We start from the raw sequence: 24,270 nt of genomic DNA on the forward strand, positions 1-24,270 counted from the left end.
GTCTCACCTCCCAAGCGCCCTCATAGTTCTGCTTCTTGAGGCGGACGGCCCAGTTATCGAGGCATGCGTCAAAGCAGTGGTCCATGCTGAGGATAACTGGCCGGCTCAGGACCACCCCCGGAGGGCCACAACTCACAACGGGGCTGAGCAGGGTCTGGCAACCAGCCAGGGGTAACCTACACCATGGAGAGGAAAGGGGGGGGGATGAATCGAGATGTAGTGCTTTTACTCGTCAAGTTAACAGTGAGAATTTACAGGTCTCTTGTAAGCAGGATATGGTCCTGTCACCTCTGCAAATGATCTAGCAGCTGTAACAGAGAATAATGAAAGCCTGCTAGACTCACTGCCTAGCTGGCCCTAGTTGTGATGGCTGAGTAATAACATAACACTGTCACAACATGCTACAATGACGGTGCCCTCTGAGACTGAATGCAGCAAGCCAAATAAACAGTGTTTACCAAACAATTAATTTAACTTAAACAGTGCATGTCTTGGTAAAAGGCTACGTTATTTATTTACATCCCTCCTCCACAAGTACTGGCACAGACTCTTAAGCCTTTCCTAATGGAACAGTAGAGCATCAAAACAAACAGCCTAGTGGCATCCAGGGAAGACTGCCAGTTAGGCAGTGTTAAAGAGACCCACCTTAAGTCTTCCTTCCTCTGAACAGTGAGATAAATCTCATAGATCTTTCCTCTGGGGATGGCCTCGGGAGGAATGAGCAGACTGATTCCTAATGCAAATAACAACAAAGGGAGAGAGAGTGAGGGAGGGGGGTTGGTAAGGAGGAGAGGGACAGGCTCATTTGTTCTGACTGAACAACGCTTTTGTTATCTCACAAAGGAAGCCGGCCCACTCAACAAAACTGTATGGCTGCAAAAACAAAAAACAAATCTATTCTGAAGGTCAGAGGCAGCCTCCGTCAGGTACAGTAGATGCAAATCTCTGCACTGGCAACTGAGGAGGCACGCGTCCCCATGGTCAACAATTAGCTAAGACAAAAGCGCACACTGCATCGCAGTTTAAATGTCCTCCGTCTGCCACCAAGTAGATAATTGAGACCATGAAACAGACTACTCCAGGAAAATTACACTTCCCCAGGAGAGTGTAGGAATGCACCTTGGAGAATAGAGAGAGCTATTGAGGTAGCTTGAGTGTTGTGGCATTTGTATTGTGATTCTCATGCCAAAATCATCCTCTTAGAATCCTTTTTAAAATGTAGCGCAAACAGTGACTATGTGACACAATTCTTAACAGTCTCTGGATTGTAAACTGGGTCTGTTCATCATGAAAGCTTCTGTTTGAATAAGGCGAAGGTGCCTGAATACTCACAGCCTTGTCTGAATCTATAAACCATGTCTTCCATGTGCCTGCTCTGAAACTGTGCTAAATGACAGTATATTCCTCTGAGTGAATGCATGCGAGTACTGATGTTTTTTTTTCTTGTGTGTGTCCCAATGAGAAGATGGGTGCCAATGCGTGGTATAGTCTACATGGCTTTGAGTTAATCCATGCATAAAATATCTGTGAGAGAGCAGAGGAGAGACAGAGAAAAGAGACAGATAGAGTGTGATGGCAAGGAAAACACGCAAAAAAAGACCTTTTCTCCCACAAAATACTGGAGTGTTGGCACTGTCATTGGCTAATCTGGACAGCCTACAATAAGCCAAGTTACTGTCTTCCAGTGTAATTATATAATCTCTGTACTCCGCTAATGTGAAGAGGGGAAGCAAAACAGGAGACTAATGATGGTGGGCTTTTTATATATTCTATCATACTAATCTTTAATGGACTATCTCTATTCCTTTGTCCATGCTCCTAGCACACAACTGACACTTGTGGACATCGGCTACCAATTCAACCAGCTCTTTCATAAGCGAGGGGACCTAATTGGAATAATTTGTTCTAGGTTTTATTCCGGGAATCCAGGAGTAGAATGTATTTGGCACACACTTTTTCTTTTATAGCTATTCATTTTATTTCAACTGTTCAAGCTGTGCAGTGTAGATGTAGGATATTGACAAAACATTTTACTCAATCATGCATTTGAGATACTGATGGCAAATACCTTGCTTTTTTGTACAATTTAATCTTTGAATTAGGCACTTTTTAGCTAAACAAGCAAACTTCTTATTAATCACCCAGCTAAAACAAGCCCTTCATGCATTTTATGGAGTCTCATCTTGTGCCTTCTAACTATAAACTGTCTCACAGACAGAAAATACAGCCTGTGCATTAAGCTGTTTTGTATGAAGCACTGAAACACTTTTAATTTCTGTTATCCCGGTGCAAACCTATTAGGAAAACCACATGCACAAGATTTAAAGGCTGAATGGTCTGGGTCGGTTTCAATGAGACGGTGAGACGTTTATGGGACTCAGCTGTTACTGATAAATTCTGCTTGTTAATATCCAGTCAGAGGCATTGTGTCATTAAAGCAGGTGTAATAAAGTTTGTGTAAATGTTCTTTTTTTATGTAAAAGCAATGATAATGTATGTCCTGTGCAATACAAATAAAAATCGATTTGTTTCCACCGTATTTCCACATTTAGTAGCAGATGTTACATTGTTTAGATAGAACTTCTCTTGTTTTAAGTATGGCAGCAAACAGAAGGTCCTACAGAGGATGTGTACACAGACACAGACTTAACAATGCTGTGTCTACTGAAACAATACCTAAATGAAAATGACTGTGCTCTTAATTTACAACTTTGGTATTATAAGAGTTTTTAGTCATTGATATCTCATCTCAAGAGTTTTCATAAATCCCATTTACAAATTACAGTAGGAAGCAGTAAACTGGTCCAGACCTATAAATAATCTGTTGCCCTTTGGCAAGACTTATGAACTAACAGATAACTCATTGATTGGACAGTTTTGAGGACTGTCATTTTTGGTCACAAAGAGCGAACACAAAATTTTTATATGGGCATATTAGTTGAAACTGCAACTAAACCCCAAGTATCATAAAATGTTGGACAGGTAGAAACAGAACCAAAAAGAGTTTTGTATTGATAGCAGGTGTGACTTATTATGAGATAATAAGAAATCAAAATCCAAACTACTATTAAATCCATCTATTAAAAAAATGTCCCGATCTGTATGAAATCGCTGTATTTATTAAGACCATTTAGTAACCATAACATAACATGTAGGCGCATCATCACGTAAGGAGAGATTTTTGTGTCATACAATGTGCATTTTAGCAGTTTCACATTAAAAACAAGTGAAACGTAGCAACCACACATTAACCATTTCCATAATATAACAGTAGAAAATGCCTGTTTCTGTCACTTTTTGTCTATTTATGATATGCAAGTGCAGTTTCCAGTCTTGATTTACAATGCTCATAATCTATGATCCCTTCTCTTTGGGACCACCATAGAAGGTGAACCGAACTACAGACGTGAAAGGCCCCTTAGAAACCAACATGAACCTAAAACGTAAAGAACCCACCTGTGTTTGGGATCGTCAGCCTCCCACCGAGGAAATTGAAGGTCCCATAGGAGGTGTTAGCTACATCGCGGGGCAGCGTTTTAAAGTAGCTCTGAGTGGACAGCCTGCTCACAAACTCAGCAGGGTCTGAGTTAAGCTTGCCGTTGTGCAGAGTGTGCGAGCCGTTGGGAAGCGGGTCCAGCAGAGGCCCATTGGTCATTGAAAATTTCCCAGTGGCATCGTGGCGAGAACGTAGGGTGCCTTGGTAACTGGTGGTGGTGGTAGTTAGATCAGGCTGGATGGTGAGCAAATGGGAATTCTCTGTTTGAATAATAAAAATGAAAGCGTGTAAATCTCCATGAGTGGCAGGCAGGGTGGTTTCGTACATCACAGAGACAGACCTCACACTCTCTAAAGCTGTCGCTGCCGCAACACACACAGAAAACTGAAACAAACAAGAAAAGACACATGGTGCAATAAACAGCAGACTCGCAGGCACACACTCTTGACAATACACAAACACAAATTCTACCCAAAGCCAGTCTATTCCCCTCCCCTCTCTCTATCTCTGTCTGTCTCTTTAGCAACCACACAATCAATTCCAAACAGAACTCAGATACAGCTTAGCACCCTGAATGTATAAAGGCTTTTTTCACAGTGAATCACAGGCACTGCAACCCAGTTCCCCATCTCCATCCAGCTCAGACAGTTGTATTTCTATTACTTGCTGGTAAACCTCAGAGGCTCCATACAGGCAGTAAACAGAGTGGGTACATTTCCTGACAATGAGGTGGTGGAGAAACATAATGTCTCAGACAGGCAAATAAACAGCTCGTGCACCACACACACACACACTACATCTTGGACTACAAACCACTGTGAACACATTCACACCACCTCCACAACCACAAACAAACACAGGAGCAGTGGTACATGTAGATGAGTGCAGCACGGTCATGGTGGGCAGACAGATGGGCCGACGGACGCACAGAGGAGGGTAGAACAAAGAACAGTGTCCTACTGCTGTGGAGGGGAGGCCTGCGTGGCCGCGGTGCCCACACACCTGGCTTGCTGGGCTTGATGCCCATGGGCTGGAAGCCAGTGGTGAGGATGGAGGAGTCCGCCACGTCGGCATCCAGGCCCTCCTTCTTGCGCCGGTAGACCAGGACCACCACAATGAGCAGCAGAGTCAGACACAGAGCCACTGCCACCATGCCCACGTAGAGTGCCACGTCCTCGGCCCCGCTCACAGCTGAAATGGGAGGACAACAGAACAGAACAACAGAAAAGACGTTTGAAAAACCTCCTCAGGTGTTGAATGACAATATAAACGTGTGCTTTTAGTATCTTCCATTTGAAGGTCTCACTTAAGGATTTGTGTTTAAAAGCCTGAAATCAGTTCCACACTCAATGCTTGCCACCGAATCCTTCTTGACCCTGTCCCTGACTGTTGCAGAGTTAAGAGAGCCAACATGAGTAAACATTATATATGCATCTTGAGTACTTTAAACAGTCAAAAGCTTCAATGACATTGAACAGTCGAAACAGAGAAAGAACCAGTTTCTGTAGCAGGTTTCCAGTGTTACCTTACTTCATTTCTGCACTGGATAAATATATCTTATGCTAGCATGTTCTTTCTCTCCCCTGTTCTTTTCTCTTTTTCTCTAAGCACACAACACCCCGAGAGAGCCAGTGGAAAAATGAAGGATTTGCTTATGAAATTCTAGCACCTCTTATTAAATGTCTCTCTCTCTCAAAAGCACAACAGCGTCTTTCTCCCAAAAGTACAGTATGAAGATGACAGCTAAGCCCAGACAAACATCAATGTGTGCGTGTATTTGTGTGCATGTGTTTTGTGTGTGTGTGCTTTGCAAGAGAATGGGATTTGCTACGGCTGTCTCCCCGGGCTGGGGGAATTTGGTGGCGGAGGTGGAGGATGCTCCTAGGGCCTTTGTCCCTCGGAGCCACAGGGGCGTAGCGCTGTCAACTGAACACAGTCAAGGAGGGGACACGTTGAGCACTGCGGCTTTGAGGGATGGAAGGTTAAAGTGCTGCAGGCTGCCGTGCGTCGAGTTGACAACAAAAGCAGAACAGAAGCAGGAAGAGAAGAGCAAACGTCCAAGAATGAAAACAAGAATTAAAAGGGAGACAGAATGTGCCTGTGATTGACAGCATGTGTGATTTGCATTACAGCAATGAGCAGCAATAACGCACCCAAAAGGTTTGTGTCAAAAATCGACCTGATTAACCTTAGATGCAACATATTTTGATGAATTTCTCCAGACCATCATGGTGTTTTTACACCACTGTGTAATCCTACTGCTCGACAGGAACTGCGCTCAACCTTGGAAACACAGATTTGACAGGTTTTAATTGGTGTTAGTAAATCTGTGACATGAGAATGGTACAATTAAATTAGCAGAGTGCTAACAGTCAAATTTCTCTCCATGTCTCACACTCATCTCTATTCATCTCTTTTCATCCGTTTGTCCTTGCCTTCTCCTTTTGTCTTGAAAAATCCATTACTTGGGACAAAGCCGCCCGACACACCCAAGTCTTTAAGAGAAATGTCAGAATCTATTTCATGGGTGATTATCTCAGTACAATCTGATACCTTAAGTAGCGGGATTATATGCAGCCAAGCTCCATGGCGGCCCGCTGTAATGCCAGAGATCTCTTTGACATGTAATCAATTGTGTATGACTGGCTGAAGATAAACACAAGATCGTGTGTTTTGTTCTTGACAGCACGTCGCACATCTGCACACAACTTACTTACGGTATTAACAGTCTTATAGGCAACATACACCGCTCCTGTACCTCTCATCCTGTCCATTTACCTGACTGTGTCTCTCGCCTACTGTCTTGTCTGTCCTCAGGGAAGCATAGAGGTGCTTAACTGTAAGCAGCATGGTTAAACCTTCCACCTTCCACAGTGAGCTTCACAAAGGGGGAAGAGACTATGGCTGAACCTCTCATTAAAGTTCCCAAATCCAATTGTCTTGGTGAATCAAAGGCCAGACGAGGCTGCGATATTTGGACTTCTAGTGCTGCGGTCTACAGAGAGATGTGCAGTCTGACTAACGACAAAACAACACCCGTCAGCAAGGAGACAGACCAACTGGGTTCTCCTGATTGGATAAACATAGCCTTAGATTGGCCTGTTGCTGTTTACTTTCTAAGGGTAAACCAAAGGCACCTAGCTAACCTCAGATGTAAAGATCTAGCATCTCCACTCCTTTTCCCCCTGCACACACCATTCTTGCACCCAGACAATAAAGTCAGTCAATCAGACAACTCTCTCTCCCCCTCTATTCTGTGTGTAATCTCTGGTGGCTTATCAGAGCATCATTGAGTGAAGTTTTATCTGACCCACCAGGTGTCACAGCGAAACCATCCTGATACTCACTACAACCCTGACCAGCAACTGCTCCTCCTGGACCCGCTCATTGATTTTCATGATGCCAGCCAATAATTGAAAGGACATCCATCACGCTTTAATTGACATAGCTAATCAGGTTTTATAATTGGATGGGCTTTACTTTAGCCCCCCTCTAGCATGCCCTCTCTCCCCTGCTTTTTCCATACACACTCTTACCAATTTACCTCTCTTCCTCTCTGCGGCCTGTCACTCAATCGTTCATTTCCACTTGATGTAATTGCTGGCAAAGAAGTTTTGATTCTCTTTGTGTGTGACCTCTCTTCATGATTGACACCCGCCTGCGGATAATCTGTGAATGTGATGAGCTGTTTTCAGAGATGACCCCGGGCCAATCTGTTTGTTCACCTCTCCTGAAGTTCTCAGTTCAACTCCTCAGACTCGCTCCAGGGCTGGCTGGTTAGGGATCAGTTTCTGACTTAAGATGGGCCAGTATAGACTTATAATTCATCTCCTCCGAGGCGATGTACCTGGCTCTTGTGGAAGTGTGGACCCCTTGCTGCATTGGCAGTCAGCACAATGTCCGTACCTGATAGTTTTCAACTCTACCTGCTCCATTCTCTCTCCTGCATTGATAAATAAAAGCTTTGCAGCCTCCTGCGCCTCTTCCCTGGGCATTTATCAAGAGACCTAAGAGTATATTTCATCCCATGGCCAATCCTAGTCACTCGCCTGAAGATGAATAACACTGGAGTTCTTAAGGTCAGGGAAATATGGCTACTAAAACTCTCAAAGTGAACGTGACCATTACTATCTCCACAATACAGTCGTCCCATCCCTCAGCGGGTCCCGGTGAAATATGGCCTAAAATAAATGTTTAGCCGTTTTTCACGCAGCCTGTGACCCCACTTTGACAAACAAACCCATGACAAAAACATCAGCTGTTTCGCCACCAAATTAGTCCCCAAATTCAAAAACAGATTAATAGTTTGATGGTATTTGCACAATCATTTGTGACACCCCCAAACCGGGATGCTGCTGCAAATTAAGCTCATTACCTTCAATACACATTAAAGCAAATAATTGTTTTTATGTTTTTCTAATTTCCTGTGCCTGAGAATATGAGCAGTATTATTTTTCCCACTATAATTTTTGTGCCCTCTAACACCTGTCTGCCATTTTGGCTCTGGCACACTGCCAGCGTATTTATAATTTCCCTGTACAGATTTTGCGTAGCTCCATCTTGGGCTTCACTTGTTTGCTGTATGAAAATGATCCCGCCTGGGTCAGATCTGTTTATTTTAGAGCTATAACACAAAGCTTGCTGCCGCACATTGATTCTCATATATGCAATACCCAAAACAATAACATCATCTAATGCATGCCATTTCTGGCTTAATGAGGGAGATTAAAGATGTTTGTGAGGTCCTCAAACAGAGGACATCTTTTGTGGCAGAGTAACTACGGCTCACTCTGCAGTTGTATTGTTCGATTACACTGGAGAAGAGAGGGGTGTCTTTTGTTTCAGGGGGAAGTTTTCCATCTCAGCTAATAGCCTGCAGACATGGTTGAAGTACGGGAGTTGCTGACAAGCCAAAACCATCTTGCTATTTTGCTTATTATAATACTTCACACAGCCGTTGTCTATGGAAACACATCTGTTGGGAACAGATTGGGACAGGCATTCTTCAGAGGCCAGAGCTCCGCTCTGCACTGTCAGTGTAAATACTGAACGACTCTGTGTGTGTGCGTGGTTGTGTGTGTGAGAGAAACAATGACTGGCATATTTGTGTATATATCTTGCCTCTCTGGGGAGGAGCTGCTGACCTTTGATGATGGGCCGACTGAGCTCCCTGGTTCACTGCTCCAGCCAAACCCAGCTAACGGCTGACATACGCACATGCATACACACACACTGACACTTAACGTAGTGCAAACACATGCAACATTCACCTAAAGTACCCCTATCCCCCCCACTCTCCATGCATCGGTCTTTTTGATCATGTCAATAAGTGCAAAATACATAATTCACTGTGTTAATTCACTGGCCCATGTCTACTGAATCCCCATTAAAACTCAGTGTTTACCATGCAGATAAGCCAAAGAGTGCACTATTTATAACATTTTCTCTATGAGACGCCACCCTGAAACACATCATTTCTGGATGAGAAGCTGCAATTTCTTTCTGTCTTTGATATCTGTAGGGAGCAACAGAGCTCTCCCTTCCTGTCCATCTGGTCAGCAGTGGACCCTGTGGTGCCACTTTCCATTCAGCTGCCAGTTCTACAAGCTTTGTACACGTGCCCTATTAATGACAAACAGATAGTGACAACAAAGTACTGGCTGCTTTACATGAAAAATGAAATACCAATTGGCTTTGTAGCTTTCTAAATGCACAGCATAAACACAAATTCACGCTGCAAATGACCTACAGCACACATGCACGGTGGCCATGTGTGTCTTCATGGACGATTTGACCCATGGCACTTTATCTGGCAGCTTGTGTTTTAAATCAGAAGAGAGATGATTTAATTCTCAGCTCTATTAAGAGGTCAGGGAGCATCATAGCATTGACGCAGGTGAAAAGATTGTGTATTATCTTAGCAGCGGGTGTCATACCAGGGTTTATTAGAGCCCATCGTTTAAAAAGGTCACACAGGTGGAGATGAGCAATGGTCCACAGACAATCCTACTGTCAGTACTAGAATCTTATGAGATGGACATCTTTCCTTTATGAATCTTTTCTAAGGTGTACTCAACATCTATCACAGAAAGCCAAAGCCATGAGGTGGCATAAAATATTTATCTGACCTGATAAAAAGAGAAGGACACTCACTCCTCTTGCCAAAAAGCATGAAGGGAAAAGCCTTTCCCTCCCAATCTTCTCTACCTGCCAGGTAGTTCAGGGGCTAATTGATGCTAATCCTGTACATCTGTTCTCCATGTATTGTTTGTGATCTAGTTGATGTATTTGATGAAGGTTGTAAGACTGAAATGTCATCTGACACTAGGGATGGGGATCGTTAATTTTTACTGATATCGATACCACTATCTATTTACTATTATTTGGTGACAGTTATTTGGTAAGAAGAGACCCAGCGAGCATGAGATAGGGCCAGCAAGATATGAGGAAAACATTTCATGTGCAATAACATTGTTATATATTGAGATGACATATGACTTGTGATAAATAAACAAATATTGATGTCTACATATTAACTGCCTGGTTGTTTTTAAATTAATTACAGGATTAGAATTTAATATTTTAAATACAAATGTTGTTTCTAGAGCAGCAACATTAATGTTTACAACAGCAAATAAACTCAATATCAGACATCACAATACTGAGTGATGTTTAGAAAGAATAAAAAAACTCTACAAAGTCTGCATCAGTCCCTCCTCTTCCTCCTCCTCTCTGCTGTTATTCACTGCCTGTAGGTAATGTTACCTGGTAGAAGGAGGAGCAGCTGGTTTGTCTCAGCCAGCTGCTGAGTTTACAACAATGTGCCAAATTTTAAGACTACAGACCAGTCTATGCTCCAGACAGCTTTCTATTTAGCTTGTTTGTAACATTTGGCTAATGCCAAGCTAACGCTAGCTGTGCTTGTATAAAACATACAAGATGACACACTGAGGACAGAGCAGTTTAAATGAACCCTTTCTACATGTTTACCCTACGTACCCTATGTCTTTTTACTGGCAAAGGTTTTATTGCACGCATTTACAGAAATGACTATAGCTGTTGGCAACTAGAGTAGTGTGGAGGTAGCTTAACTTCACCGTCTCCACCGCGACGGAGTGGCGTCTCTCTCTGCTAGGCGGTGTGTGTGTGTGTGTGTGTGTGTGTGTGTGTGTGTGTGTGTGTGCGCGCGCGTGCGCGCACACGTGCGTGTGTGTAGGAGCCGACAGAGAGCAGCAGAGGCAGTCCCGGGCCCATTTAATACCACGTTTAGGTGCCATCACTAAACAAAATTAGTTTTCTTATCCATTGCGTTTCAAGTTAAATCCGATTTGACTCTTAAGACATCACGTTACATTATAGAACCCGCTGGTCTCGTTAGCAGTATCAATAAGCTCGGACCTAATTGGTTTTGAGAAAGTTTGGAACCAGGTCCTTTTTGAACCGGGTATCGATTCCCCATCCCTATCTGACACTCATCAGCTCAGTATAATAAGCAAATATATAACTAATCTCCATGTCACTGATCCTGTTGCAGAAAAGTGGCTAAACCATACCCTTGTACTGTATCTTTTATACTGTTTCACTGAGTTGAATGGTTGAGAGTGTAGTTTGCAGTATGTGGGGGGTAGTGCACTTACTCTGCGGGCATTGCTCGCTGGTACAGTTGAGAGACTGAAGGTCGAGCCCCTGGCAGTCTTTGCCCCCGGTGCCAGGTGAGGGCTGGGTGCACTCCCTGCTCCTCCACATCGAACAGTCTGCACCACACGCAGACCACTTGCTCCACTCGCTCCAACCTCCGTCCACTGCGAACACACAATAAAAAAACAAAACAAACACATGTGAGCACAAACACACACATAGCAGCAAATACTCTCACTGATTCGCTTCAAACGGAAAAAAAACTATTAATCGGAAACATGCTAAACAGTTTCAATAAAACAAACTATAACTCCTTTTTGCAAACAGTGTGAAATGTTAAAACTCTACACGGTGAAGTTCAGATGCAACAGCGGTGTAAAAGCAGTGGTGTATTTTCGTGTGAGATGAGAACTGGTACATTACTCTGTTGCCATCCTGTGCAAATCTACTCGCTCTAAAATGGAAACCTGCTCAGAAAAGCATTATAAAAAGACATGCAAATCCACTTGCACACACTCAAATCCAGCAGACACACATGGAAACCAAAGCGTGTAAAACACCTGAGGAGAGCCATATTGTCTCTATTCTGCTTTCTTTGTTTATTTGGAACATGGAAATCAGATGCAACTGAGCTAAACCCCACTGGTACGAGGGTACTGTGGAAGGTGCTGTGACCTGATAATCCCAGCTGTCAAAAACCTAAATCTGCACAGGGAAATTGACCTTCTAGTCTACTGTCAAACATACATGCACACACAAACATCGCTATTTAAAAATTCCCCTAAAAAAATGGACAATTCTGAGAAGAAACAAATCCATGGTTTGATTTCTTTGTCAAAACAAGCCATTACTATAGCAACATGAGCATTGCCTGCTGCATATTACAAGACACTATACAGGTGGCATTACTGTGAAGAGAAACTAATGTGCATTACACCTGCAGCCTATTTCTGTCTAGCATGACTTCAAACACACCACCATCAGCACCAGCAAAATGAAACAAATGGATATGGGCTGGTAATAGTTTGGAGCAGGCCCTGCTGTAGGAAACCACATGCAGAGAGGGAGGCCATTTTGCAAAGGTGGGGGTAATTTGGCATCGTTGGGTGGGGGGGGACTGGGAGTGATATTGACAGCGACACAGCACCATGTCTGGAGAAGGTTACCATAGAGCTAATGGGAAAAAGAGCAGTAATGAGCTCTCATGGGGAAAAGACACCACTGTCTCGCTCGCACTCTCTCTCTCCAAAATGTAAGGGTGAAGGGGACCAGACAAGAATCACCAGAGCTGCTCTCATGTACACACACACACAGCTTTACAGCAGTAACCTGCTCTTGACCGACCTAAGGGCAAGGAAACCTTAGTGCTCATTAATCCTGGCAATAAAGAGTGCAGGGGGTATGACCCCAAGAAAACAGGTCTGACCCACTTCAGATCAGAGCCTTTGGTTAATAAAAATAAGTGATATGTTACTCATGATGGGATACCTATTATTGCATAACTGTACCAAGTAATGATGTTATTTGGTTTTAGAGCGAGTCCCCCACATGAGCTAAGAGGCGCTGTGAGCGTACTAGGCCAGAGGCACAGGTGTGTGAATTAGACCCTGCTCCCGCACAAGTCTGCATGTTTGTCCGTTTGTGTCCTGAAATGATTGCTACACAATGTGAGTGTGAGTGTGTGTGGTGGGATGCTGACACAGCTTGGGCCTCTTTGCAGTCAGATCCATTTGGCAGAGAGAGCAGAACCAATCAGATAATTGTCCTTGTTTGGCATTGAGTGGACCCATCCGTGGGCCAGTGGGCTCATTATCCAGGCTGGGAATGAGAATGATTGAATAGCGAATTACATCCTAATGAATATATTATGTCACCCCTCAGTTTATCCACACCACTGTGAAATAAAGAGATGAGATCCACATCTGCCCTGATGAGGGGATGAAATTCTACTTCTCTTATCCACCACAAATCAAGACTAATGGCCATGCAAATAACATTTTCAAACATGGAGATTGGAGTGGAAACAGGGTGCATGCTGCTCATGAAAATGTGGATGAGACACAAGCACTGCGACCCAAGGCTGAGGAAAATCAAAGAAAGATGAAGATGCATAAACAGTTCTTGATGGCCTGTCTGACTCTGAACACATGTTGCAAATATTTCAGAAGAGGCTTTCCACATGAGCAGAGACCAAAGAAATGTTTGGACAGCGTACAAGGAAGTGGGAAAATAGTAAGTGGTTACAGTAAATGCAGTGAAGCAAGAAAATTGACACTTCCCTTGATTTTTTTTTAGGCTGAAATCAGATCCAAACCTCATCCTTTCACTATTTTAGAATCCACATATGAGAATTGTTATCCACAGCCACAGTTTTCTTTATCAAATCCCCAGAAAGAGATTGTTAGCGCTACTGCAAAAGGCACCACAGCTGATTTTCAATCATGCAGCACCACAGGTTTTAGGTCAGGCAGGTCTCTGAGGAGGGACAGTAATACAATAGCCCAGTGGCAAGCCCCCATTTGGACATGTTGTCAGGGGGAGAAGCAAAAGGCACCCGACCATTCTTCACAGGTCGGTAGGTGGGCCTGTTTGAGGCTTTGCTGTTCAAAATGACAATGGCTGCTGACAGACACAGTTCGAGATCATCGGACACCTATGGTTTCTGTGTCCTTGAGGGGAACACGAGGAGGTAGACAAGTACCACTGAGACCAGCAGGTCGCCCCTCTGCTCCCACTGTCCTGTCAGCACACATGTGTGCACTGTAACCACCCCTAATCCCAGTGTTCAAAAGCCACAGAAAACCACATGTGAGGGTGGGTTGATAGCTTAGCCAGTGAAGTAGGTGATGCAACAGAGCTTAATAACCAAATTATTCTTTATTTATGACACATTTTATATAGTTAGAAATCTCATTTTTGTTGGTGGTTATGATTTAGTATGTAATCAATAACTGAATAAAAGCTGTGTCTACTCCCTTATGTTAACTAAACCATTACAACAAACCAAAATGAGACAGAATGAGACATGAGAGTGTGAGCCAAAACAAATGGCACAGACTGATTAAAAACGGTGCTGATGCAAGGCTGTCACCAGATGGCCACCGTCTTTTCGCAGTGAACTAATGTGTTTTTCTGTCACATTTATTAGCCACAGCCTTTATTTATTCCTTGGATAAAATACGGAGTCTCCAGAACAATCTCTGATAATATCCAAAGACATGTGAAAGTTTAATTCCAAAGTAATATTAGACCTTTGCCCGCAGTGCATACAGTAGACATATGGGTGCTAACTTGCATGTGTACAACATGTACATGCACAGAAACACACACTTACAAGTACGCATGCACAAATACACCAGCCCCGAGTCTGTTTACTTTCCATCTAGTGGAATTCTCATGACTCCTCTGGCAAGCCTGAGGGATCAGTACAATATTTAAATAATTCACACAAGTTCGAAATCTCTTCAGGTTGTTTGCTGTTCTCTAACAGATCAGCAACAGTTCCATTAATCTGTGTGAGACAGGTGTCTTGTGTCACTTCCAAAACTGGGGACTAACTATTTGCTGTTGGCTCGGGTAGCATGTCTTTGTTGGAAATGTGACATTTTGCCATGGCTGTCTGCTCTGACCACAAGGCAGCGTAGGGGCAGAGTCGATGAAAGGGTGAGGGGATGGACTGCAGATTTATGTGGGATACTTCAGCGGGATATGATGAGATCGAGACAAAGAGAAAGGAAAAGGCAGAGAGAGGAAAAAGAAATGGAGATAAGCTCTTGCATAGTTTGGCTACTGGCTGTCTCAAGTGTTGATCTGCTCTGCTCTGAGCCCCAGGCTTTAGCCTCAGCCGCCGCCTCCTCCTCCTCCTCCATAGCTCCCTGTGTCTTTCCCAGCATGGAGCACATCTGATCTGCCACATAGGCCTCGGCCAACTCTCATTAAACACTTTGGAGACTTAGACAAAAATACAGATGAGCCTCTCTGGCTTCCTGATGAGGTGGGCGCTCACATTTAGATACAAGAGCCCTGTGAATAGACATGTGGAGAGTTCTGTTACTGCAGGCAGTTGTCTGTGGAAGCCCATATGAAACATGTGTATGAAAATGTGCTCTGTGGCTGTAGCTAAGCACTGCTCTGAAGGAATCATGCTACTTTTTTAAATGTGGAACAACACATGGCCATCGGCATTTCAACAAGAAATATATATAGACGTATCTGGGCAATGCAGAGACAAATTATAGCCATTGCATGTTGTTGGTTCCAAATTTAAATAGATTTGTTTCCAGCGAACATTCATTCAGTTGACAACATCTCTTTATCCCCAAAGGAGCAGTTCAGCAAATCTGTGAGGCCATCAATTTTAGACAAAACAGAAACTGCAAATTACAAAGAATAAGCATTAAAAAAAAACATTTTTCTGTAACCCATTTCAGAGATGAAACGCTGAGAGAGAAAATGCACTAGAGAGCTAATAATCAACAAAGAATCTTAGTCTAGATAATTAATGAACTCCTGAAAACAAGACCAGCATTAAAACATGCAATTTATAAAATGCAGCTCCTCTGGCCAAAAGTCACTGTAGAGGAAAAATGCCTCTCAAGGCTGAATTAAAAAAAAGTAAAGAACACTACTTCTGAATCCAAATGTCAGCCGAGTCTAAATAAATAACATGATGTCTATCTGCAGCATTACATCTCCCCATGTAATTCATTCTTCTTAAGTTTGCTACTTCTGATATGGGCTGAAATCACCATCAACTGTGCATTTAGAGGATTAGACCTGTGAAGGCTATAAGCACAGTGATAATTAAAGTTGTTATCCAGTATGTAATGATGCGCTCTGCAAGGCTGGTTCTTCCTTGCTGAACATGACTCTTATATGAGAGCATCTATTCATTTATTCAGGCTGATGATTCACACGTGTTAATCGTGTATTTGATTAATCAAAGTGATGATTCAGATGTATTTGGGGGTTGTCTTTGCTGGGGCTGTTTGTGTGCTGGGTGACAAATGATGGGAGCAGTCAGTTCATCTTGGGGGACATCAGAGGCATGTCTGTGAGTACACAACAGAGCCGTGGTGCCAGTTGTGATTGGAAACAACAGCCCATCATCCCCAGGCTCTGGCGTGGTGAACTACGGCCTTGAGAGGAACCCTCTCCGGAATCCGACATCTGGGGCCGTCTGTGCCACTGATGATCTGTCTGAGACAGGTAACGAGTGAGAAAAGGAGGCAGAGACTACCCTCTGTTGCCAAACAACAGGACTGATAGAGGTGTGAGCCGGGTCACATCGCTGTAACGTCTCTCATCAAGAGAAAAAAAAAGTAGCAGTTTTTCTCTCCCAAAGTCTCTGCAAACTGTTGTTCACAGGGCACAATGCAATTTCTGTCACAGCACCCTAAGGGTTGAAATTACACACTTTCTCCTTGTGGGGCTAGAGAAAAATAGAGGAGGGCGGGGTTTGGTCTAACAATAGCAGCTTGGACTGACATTAATCTCTTTAAGCTCATGGAGGTCAGTATGCTGCTTTGCTTTGGAGGAATGTCAAGCATCCCTGGACACCCCTCTAATTCCATTACTCGTTGCTCCAGCGCTAATAATTCCAAATCCATCCAGATAGCGTCCTGATGGAGCGTCATGCATTTCGGTGTTTCCTTTGTCTTCCTCCTCCAGCTTTATTCCAGCGGGCCATGTTACTTACACTCACGCTTGACATTTAGTGATGTCTTTACATGGGAGATGTGTTACCCAACGCCCTGATCCACTGAGGAAGATAACCTCTGTTTTAGGCAGGGAGAGGCTGCCACTGCCAGGGGTGTTGGATTTCCCTCTCTGCTGTTTACCGAGCGTGGGAGATTTCTCCTGTGGTCAGCATGGCTGCAGAGCCCCAGCTATACGTCCACAAACTGATCAGCTGGCATCCAAACAGCCAGCTCTCGTACAGGCTTTCTCCATTTCTTCTGTTTTTCTCAGTCACTCAGGGCTTTGTTCTTGCCTTCCTTACACTGTCTCTGATTCCATCTGTCTCTATCCCTGCTTTCACCTTACACCTCCTTCTTCCTCTCTTGCTCTCCCACCCTTGCTATCTCTCCCTCTGTTAGGGGACTAATGTGGGACTGCAAATGAAGCAGCTTGACTTCCATCTCAGGCTACCAGAGATCGATATGTGTTGCTCAGTATCAGGCAGGACACTCTCTGCCTCTCCGACACTCTCACAAGGGAGGACGGGCAGGCAAATGAAACGCCCTCAACTTCTCACACGAAAACATGGCACACAGGCCGCCATAATTCAGCTTTTTATTGCCCATATTTACTACATAGCTTGAACAGCAAACAATAACAAATGTACTAGCTGGTCTGACACAATGCCATGGCTGGTACCATGTCTCTTAAAGCAGACGGGTCTCTAAAATAAAAGCAGGTTCTGCGTCAGAGCAGAAGATAAAGAGATATGTGAACAAAGACGGATAATAATTAATCACTTTCAGAATGAGGTCTCACTGTGAAGACTATTAGGCTCCAAAATTTCTGTGTGAAACGGTCTAATTGCAGGAAACAACAGAAGCATCTAAGAAAGGACCTGGGTGCTGGTACAAAAGGCATCCAAAATAAAGATGAATTGATGACTTCTAGATGCAAAAAAATGCAAAAGGGAAGCCACAGGAAGCCAAGCGCCACAGGACAACAGGGTTGCCTGGGAGTTACCTGGACAGGTGGCCACGCAGGCACTTTTCTGGACGTTCTGCCCCTCACAGGATGTGCCTCCATTCAGTGGCGTGGGGTTGGTGCAGCTCCGACTCCTCTTCTGCCAGCCACGCCCACACACAGCACTGCAGGACGACCAGGTGGTCCACGTGGACCAGCCGCCGTTAACTGTCAGACCAGCACCGGGGGTGGAGGGGTGAGGGAGGGGGAAGGTTGGAGGGAGGGAGGGAGGGAGGGAGGGTTGGATGGATGAAGGGACAGAGCAGCCAGGATTACCCGACATGCACTAAGGAAAAGAGGTGTTTGCTGCGCTAGAATAATCGAGACTGCTGTTACACTCTTGGAAGAGCAAGAGCAAAGGGGGCTGCTTCCTGCGTCCGAGTTGGAATTACAGCCAACTGCAGTGAAAACAAAATGGCTTCAATAGAGAGCAGAAAATAACCTGACAATTTGCCATCTTTGACCTTATCTCTGAGGAAGACAGTTGCTGCAAAATAACTAGTGGACATTTTCAATACCCCTCCAAATTTTACCAAGGTAACGCAAGACATTATAGAAGAAATGCCATTTAAAGCAAAATGTCTATGGTCATAAATGCATAAAAAAAACGACACCTAATCCTTGGAAATGCCAACACACTACTGAAAAATAAATATATCATGGCTGTTCCAGTAATTCAGAATGCGTCCTTCACAGCACATCCACCACTGATTTCACACCATTACATGACTTTAAATGCGAAGCACTTTGTAACATGGCTTTTGAAAAATTCTCTATAAATAAAGATTATTTTCATCATTACATGCCATTCTTCAAACTCAAGTACTCTTTGAATTGTAGGGAACACCACTGTATAATTTAAAGAATATTTTCAAAAAACTCAGCCACTTGCTGAATCAGTGCCCATGTTCTGAACCTTAACAGTCTATTGGCACATAATTGCTTCCCTATCCCTCATCATCATGGCAGGTGATTACATCACATCACGCTGGGTTAATCCTAGTCAGGTCCTTCCTGTATCTCCTGTGTTTGCCACAGCTTACAAGATACAGAGATTCCTGATTTATTGACTTGAACAGCATTGCCGTTCCTTCTCTGTACATACTCCCTTCCTAATTTCCCCCTAACTCTCTCCTGTGCTTGTCGTGGCTGAATCATTTCCTTGCCCTCTCTATGCGATTGATTGCCCGCCGCGGTGAGGTAAATTGCCAGGCAACTCGGCCCCTGATTACCTCTTAGCACAGAGTGCAGTCACACCAGCCAGGCCTTGTTAAAATGCATCTCTGGCCCCCTGTTGAACCCCCTTTGAAAAGTAGCGTTTATTATGACTTGCTACAGCTAGCTAGATCAGGTGGACTGTGATCCTCTCAGGTAAATTAATTTTTATTTTCTGCTATAGAGCATTGTAAGTGAACAGCAGGGACATGTCTTTTTTTTTTTTTTTTTTTTTTTTTTGTTTTTTTAATATAAACAAGGCTACTTCTTCTGTGATTTAACCTCAATTAATATTACAATGGTAGTAACATTTCTCATCTTGTCAAGCACATAGAGTGATGGGAAGAAATACAATTGCACATGCAGGCCCCCAGCAATTTGTTCACAATTTGGCCGGTCTGAGAGTGAAAATTATTGTTTGACAATACAAGAAAGGCAAACAATAAAGTGGGAATGCTCTTGCCTCCACAGTCATTTCAACTTTACATTTCTCCATCTGCAGAGCAAGTCTTTCAACAACAAGCTAATCAATTATAATCAACAGTAAGAACAATTGCACTTCTTTAGTTTTATGCTGGGGGCTTGGAAGAGTGTATGATAATGTTTATTTTGACAGCATGCTCCAAGTTGACATGTTACCATTAACCATGAAATCGCACATGCCTCAATTTTCAAGTACATTTGCAGCGATACAAGCACTATTCAAACGTCCTCCAGGGTCTGCACAATGTTTTTTTTTTTTTTTACAAAATTAGCCTAAAAGGAAATTAATAACTAATTAATTGTTTAGTTATGATCTTAAATACAATGATCTCTGTTATCATCCATTTAATTTTTATATATTTATTTGCTAATTTACATTTATAAACAAAATTTTTTTTTAAATACAGTACAAATCAAAAGTAATACATGCAGGCGTTTTCTCACTCTAGTTAACCTGTCTACTCTATAGACGTGTATTTCTTTATATGGCAAAATTTTTTTCATGTCCATGTTTTCTGAATTTGAATTCATCCTACACCCTAAAATCCATTGAGATTTCATTGAGCGCTTTTGTTAGCCGAAAAGGGAAACTAATGTGGGAACTGCATAAGATATTATATTTTGATGAAGTTATTCCCACTGAGATGTTGATTTCACAAGGGATATGCATACAGTGCATCCCTTGTGAAATAAAAATAATGTATAGATCATTAAATAGATAGAATCATTAAAATAATTTTACAGCAGAACAAATTATGCAAAGAGGTATGCATGTTTCTACATAGCGCTTTATATTTGTGCAATATTGACACGTCAGATAATACACATGAACTCTCATCACACATCGCAGCATCGTCTTTTTCTGGCAGCCTCAACAAAAACAGAACCTGTGGCAGAATTTGCACCAGATTATGCATTTCTCATACACAAAGTTGCTTTCATGATCCATTCCCACGTGATTTCCACCTCTTGTATGCATGTAGCTGAGATTTAAGTAAAGCTGTAACGTATGCAAAACTTTAGGCGTGCCAGTACCCAAGGAACCCTCTGTGATAGAAAATATGCTGCTTCTCTGCATTTTAATAAAGATCAGTCTGCTTATCAAGCCAAGACATTATTTACAGTTTGCACTTAATTCAATTTCTCTTCTCATATTGGATTCACTACAGAGGAGGAGAAGGATGGCAGCCCCGCGATTAGAGACTGCCAGCTTCGGCAGAATGGCTGCCAATAACATTTTAAGTTGTGCTAATTAATGTGCAGATCCACTACTATGTCTTCATGTAGTTATTTATGTAATCTATTACTACTACTACTGAAAAATAGAGCTGACCTACGCAAGTTGATACTATATATATAGGTCACATTTGTGCAACACTGCATACTGTTATTCTTAAAACTACACTGTAGAATCTGAATATATCATTAACACCACAAGTAGTACACCCAGGTATCTTCCATGTATGAGGACAGGCAAAGGTTAATGTGGAAATGTGGGATAACGGAAGCAACATGCAAGCATGATTCATTAGAGCTGTTTTTATGTTTGTATGGTTTGTATATGTTGAAGCTTGGGATCATCTGAGCTCAGACCTCTCAATGGCTACCGTGTACACAGCTTTGACACCTGTTGAAGGAAGTTTCACCTACCATAGACTAGGACCGTGGCAGAGGTGCTTTTGCGGCGAGCAACAATGTTTTTGGCCACACACGTGTAGTTGCCTGTGTCCGCCAGCCGGGCTTTTTTGATGACGAGATTATGGTCGGCCGTGATGAAAAAATTGGGGTCACTCGCTGGGTTGACAACATCCTCGTTTCTCTGCCACTCCACCTGAAAAAATGTTTCAGCTGTCAAAATTCACTGCAACTGAACAGAAACCGTTCCCCCCTCCCATGCAGTTTTACAGTGACCAGATATGCTGTGTATTAGAGATACATGGACAGGAAAAGCGGCGAGGTATTTCTGTTTTTGATGCAATCAAACTGCCAAAAAGAATGTAACCTGGTGTGATACTGATGTTGAGATGGAATTAATTTATCTATACACCCTTCTAACTTTAATATGTCTTCTCGTTTGGTGTGGGAAATGAAGCTTTTATTTTGTAGCTGCTGGAGACCTCTGTAACTGCTGGTGATCTGTGAGTGAAACCAATCATGCTTTGTGTAGTTTCTGCTCCCTCTTGCAGAAGCCAAAAATGATGTCATTCCTTTTTTTGGTGTACTATCAGATTGGCTTGCTTGTTTTCTTGCTCTCACTTGACCTCATCTCGTCTTGAGTGTATCTACGGTATGGCAGCATTGTTGTCGGTATTACTGCCAGTTGCAATGCCGCGAATAATTGGGCTTTCTTCCTCTTGTGCGCTATCCCTGTTTTCTCCTGTGGTGACTTCTGCTCTGATGTTCTTTTCTTTTGAACTGCAGTTGGCACCTTCCTTCCTATTTCTCCCTACACTGTCGAGCTGTGATTGGCTAGTCTGCTGCTCCTGGTCTCTGGGCTGTCTGAGTGGCTGGCCTAACCTCCTCTTGTGTTGTTATTAAAGCAGTTAGTGCCTATCTGGGACTGGGAGGATGCAGCAGACGAGGTGAAACAGCTGGCCCCAGTCTGGTCCTCTAAACACAGACACACACCACAAGAGACGTGAACACAGAGAGAGAGAGAGAGAGAGAGAGAGAGAGAGAGAGAGAGAGAGAGAGAGAGAGAGAGAGACTTGAGCAGGACAAGAGTGTATGAGAGAGACAGTACATGAGATGGCAGAGAGATAGAGAATGAGATTGAGAGAGAGTGAGGAAAATAGACCCATTAATTATGGATAGGCCTTTAGAGATGCCAAATGGAGAGTGAAGCTTCCAAGCCTATCCTGAGTGATGTGACGAGACAACGTGATATATACGGCTTCTCTGAGATGTAAGAGTGATAATAAATCAATATAGGGGAATAATTAGAGGTGTAATTTATCCGCACAGGGTTATCTGTTCCCTGGTAGAGCAGGGAGACATGCCGGGGAGCTGATCCTAAGCAACTTTTTGCTCTTTGTCCTCCTGGTGCGGAAAGGGTAAATGGATGCTATATGTGGGCCTATAAATATCTTCTGTATCTGTGTCTCACCTCGGCTTGTGGCACTCCCTCGGGGGGATGGCAGCGCAGTAACACCTCCTGGTCCAATGCCACCTCTTTACCCTGCGGCTCCTCCTCAAAGTTCTTTCTCAGGTCTGAGGAAAAAAAGACAGGGAGAAACAACCAATTAGGATATTTGTAAGAGCTTGTGAGGTTTGAATGATATACTTCTATCCACAAAACCTGGCCTGATGATGTTTAAAAATATTCCACTCTTGAAATATCCACCCATGGCCTTGCTGAGCCTGTCGCACTCCAGTTGGCCCCTAAGCCACACGAGGATCGGTGGCACCAGCCATCTTGCTTATTACAAGCTGCCTGGCTGGTTCAGAGATGCTTGTCTGCTGCCAGAGGGGCCCGGCATCAAGCAAAAGCAATTGCATTACCCCTCGCTCCTCCCCTCCCACCCACTCTCCTCTCTCCAGCATCCGGCAGCCTCCAGCTTCCATCTGTATGAGGGCTTGGAGCAGCCACACGAAAACAAAGCCCTGAGGCGCCTGGACAAGAGCTCCTGCAAGCCTGGCTGACCGCATGGAGCTTCACATTACGTCTCATTGAATACTCTTACTGTTGCACCGAGTCCTGCTATATATTTGTCCATAAGCCCAAGCTGTCAATTACGCAGGTAAAACTGGCAATGCTGATTTCTTACAAGGGGAAATAAGTGCAAGGCTGTTTGTATCCGACGAGCAAGACAGGCCACCGATAGCTGGCAGGTTGGCACAAATTTGATGCGTTCACCCCGGGTTTTGACTCAGGATGTGTTATTGTATTGTGAGGGGCTAAGGGGTGCGGCTGTGGGCCACCGTTGAATTCCTTTAAACAGATGTTCAGCCTGTCCTGACCAATCATACTGAGACAAATGTTAAGACAAGCGGAGACTTTCACGACATTCAATTTAATTAAAGCCGATAAAATGGGACTGGAGGAAACTTAAGATGCAAGTATGCAAGTGTCTATGTCTGTGCATGAAAATACAGTGAATGTGAACCAGTGCGTGCATGCACACACATCATTATTGAAGCGTGTGTGTCCTTATCTTACATCAAACTGACTTTGTTGAGCTCTCAAACAAGGTTGGATAATGAATGTGTGTTTTAAAAACGTCTGGTTGTTTGGAGAGGGTGCTACGTTGGGCTCTGTCTGGAATAATGCATATTTATGTGGGAATTAATAGGCAGAATGCTTTAAAATACTCAAATGTAAAATAGCTTCTTCTAATAAAGCTTTGGAGGCTGCAGCGAGGGATGTGTCTGTGTTCCCTAGACAGATTTATGATTGCTGCACAGCAATAAATTTCAAATCTGTTTTTATTCCAGTTACTTTCATAGGGATCATTGCTGATGTACTGTATCCAGTGAAAGATACGCTCATGAATACTAAAAAATGTCTTTTTTATTATTTATTTATTTTTTTTTAAATACTGCCTTCAAGCAGATGTATTACTCTTCATTTCTGCCTGCCAGGGTCAGATATTTTCTTCTTATAAGCAGAATCACAGGATAATGATTTAACTAAACTGTAATCACAGTAATACACTGTGATGCATCAGATCATAATTGCCTCTGGGCTAATTGTTGATTGAAAGTTAGTCCCTCCCCAACCACCAAATGTGAAAAAT

At 43.3% G+C, this 24,270-nt stretch overlaps 1 protein-coding gene across 2 annotated transcripts in view; it reads right to left on the reverse strand.

The window, feature by feature from the left end:
- The window catches only part of unc5a (unc-5 netrin receptor A), a 137,685-nt gene that overhangs the window by 17,536 nt on the left and 95,879 nt on the right, over window positions 1-24,270 (reverse strand). The window contains exons 4-11 of one of the 2 annotated variants that reach the window (XM_046030432.1): window positions 22,641-22,744; window positions 21,185-21,365; window positions 17,837-18,004; window positions 11,134-11,298; window positions 4,499-4,687; window positions 3,457-3,756; window positions 646-733; window positions 8-176 (exon numbers count right to left, since the gene is read on the reverse strand). In XM_046030432.1, coding sequence (XP_045886388.1) covers window positions 8-176; window positions 646-733; window positions 3,457-3,756; window positions 4,499-4,687; window positions 11,134-11,298; window positions 17,837-18,004; window positions 21,185-21,365; window positions 22,641-22,744 — 1,364 coding nt within the window. The remainder of the gene's footprint in view (window positions 1-7; window positions 177-645; window positions 734-3,456; window positions 3,757-4,498; window positions 4,688-11,133; window positions 11,299-17,836; window positions 18,005-21,184; window positions 21,366-22,640; window positions 22,745-24,270) is intronic. The other variant, XM_046030433.1, reaches the window with a different exon arrangement.

Source organism: Micropterus dolomieu, linkage group LG19 (assembly GCF_021292245.1).
Source record: "Micropterus dolomieu isolate WLL.071019.BEF.003 ecotype Adirondacks linkage group LG19, ASM2129224v1, whole genome shotgun sequence".
Lineage (NCBI taxonomy): Eukaryota > Metazoa > Chordata > Actinopteri > Centrarchiformes > Centrarchidae > Micropterus > Micropterus dolomieu.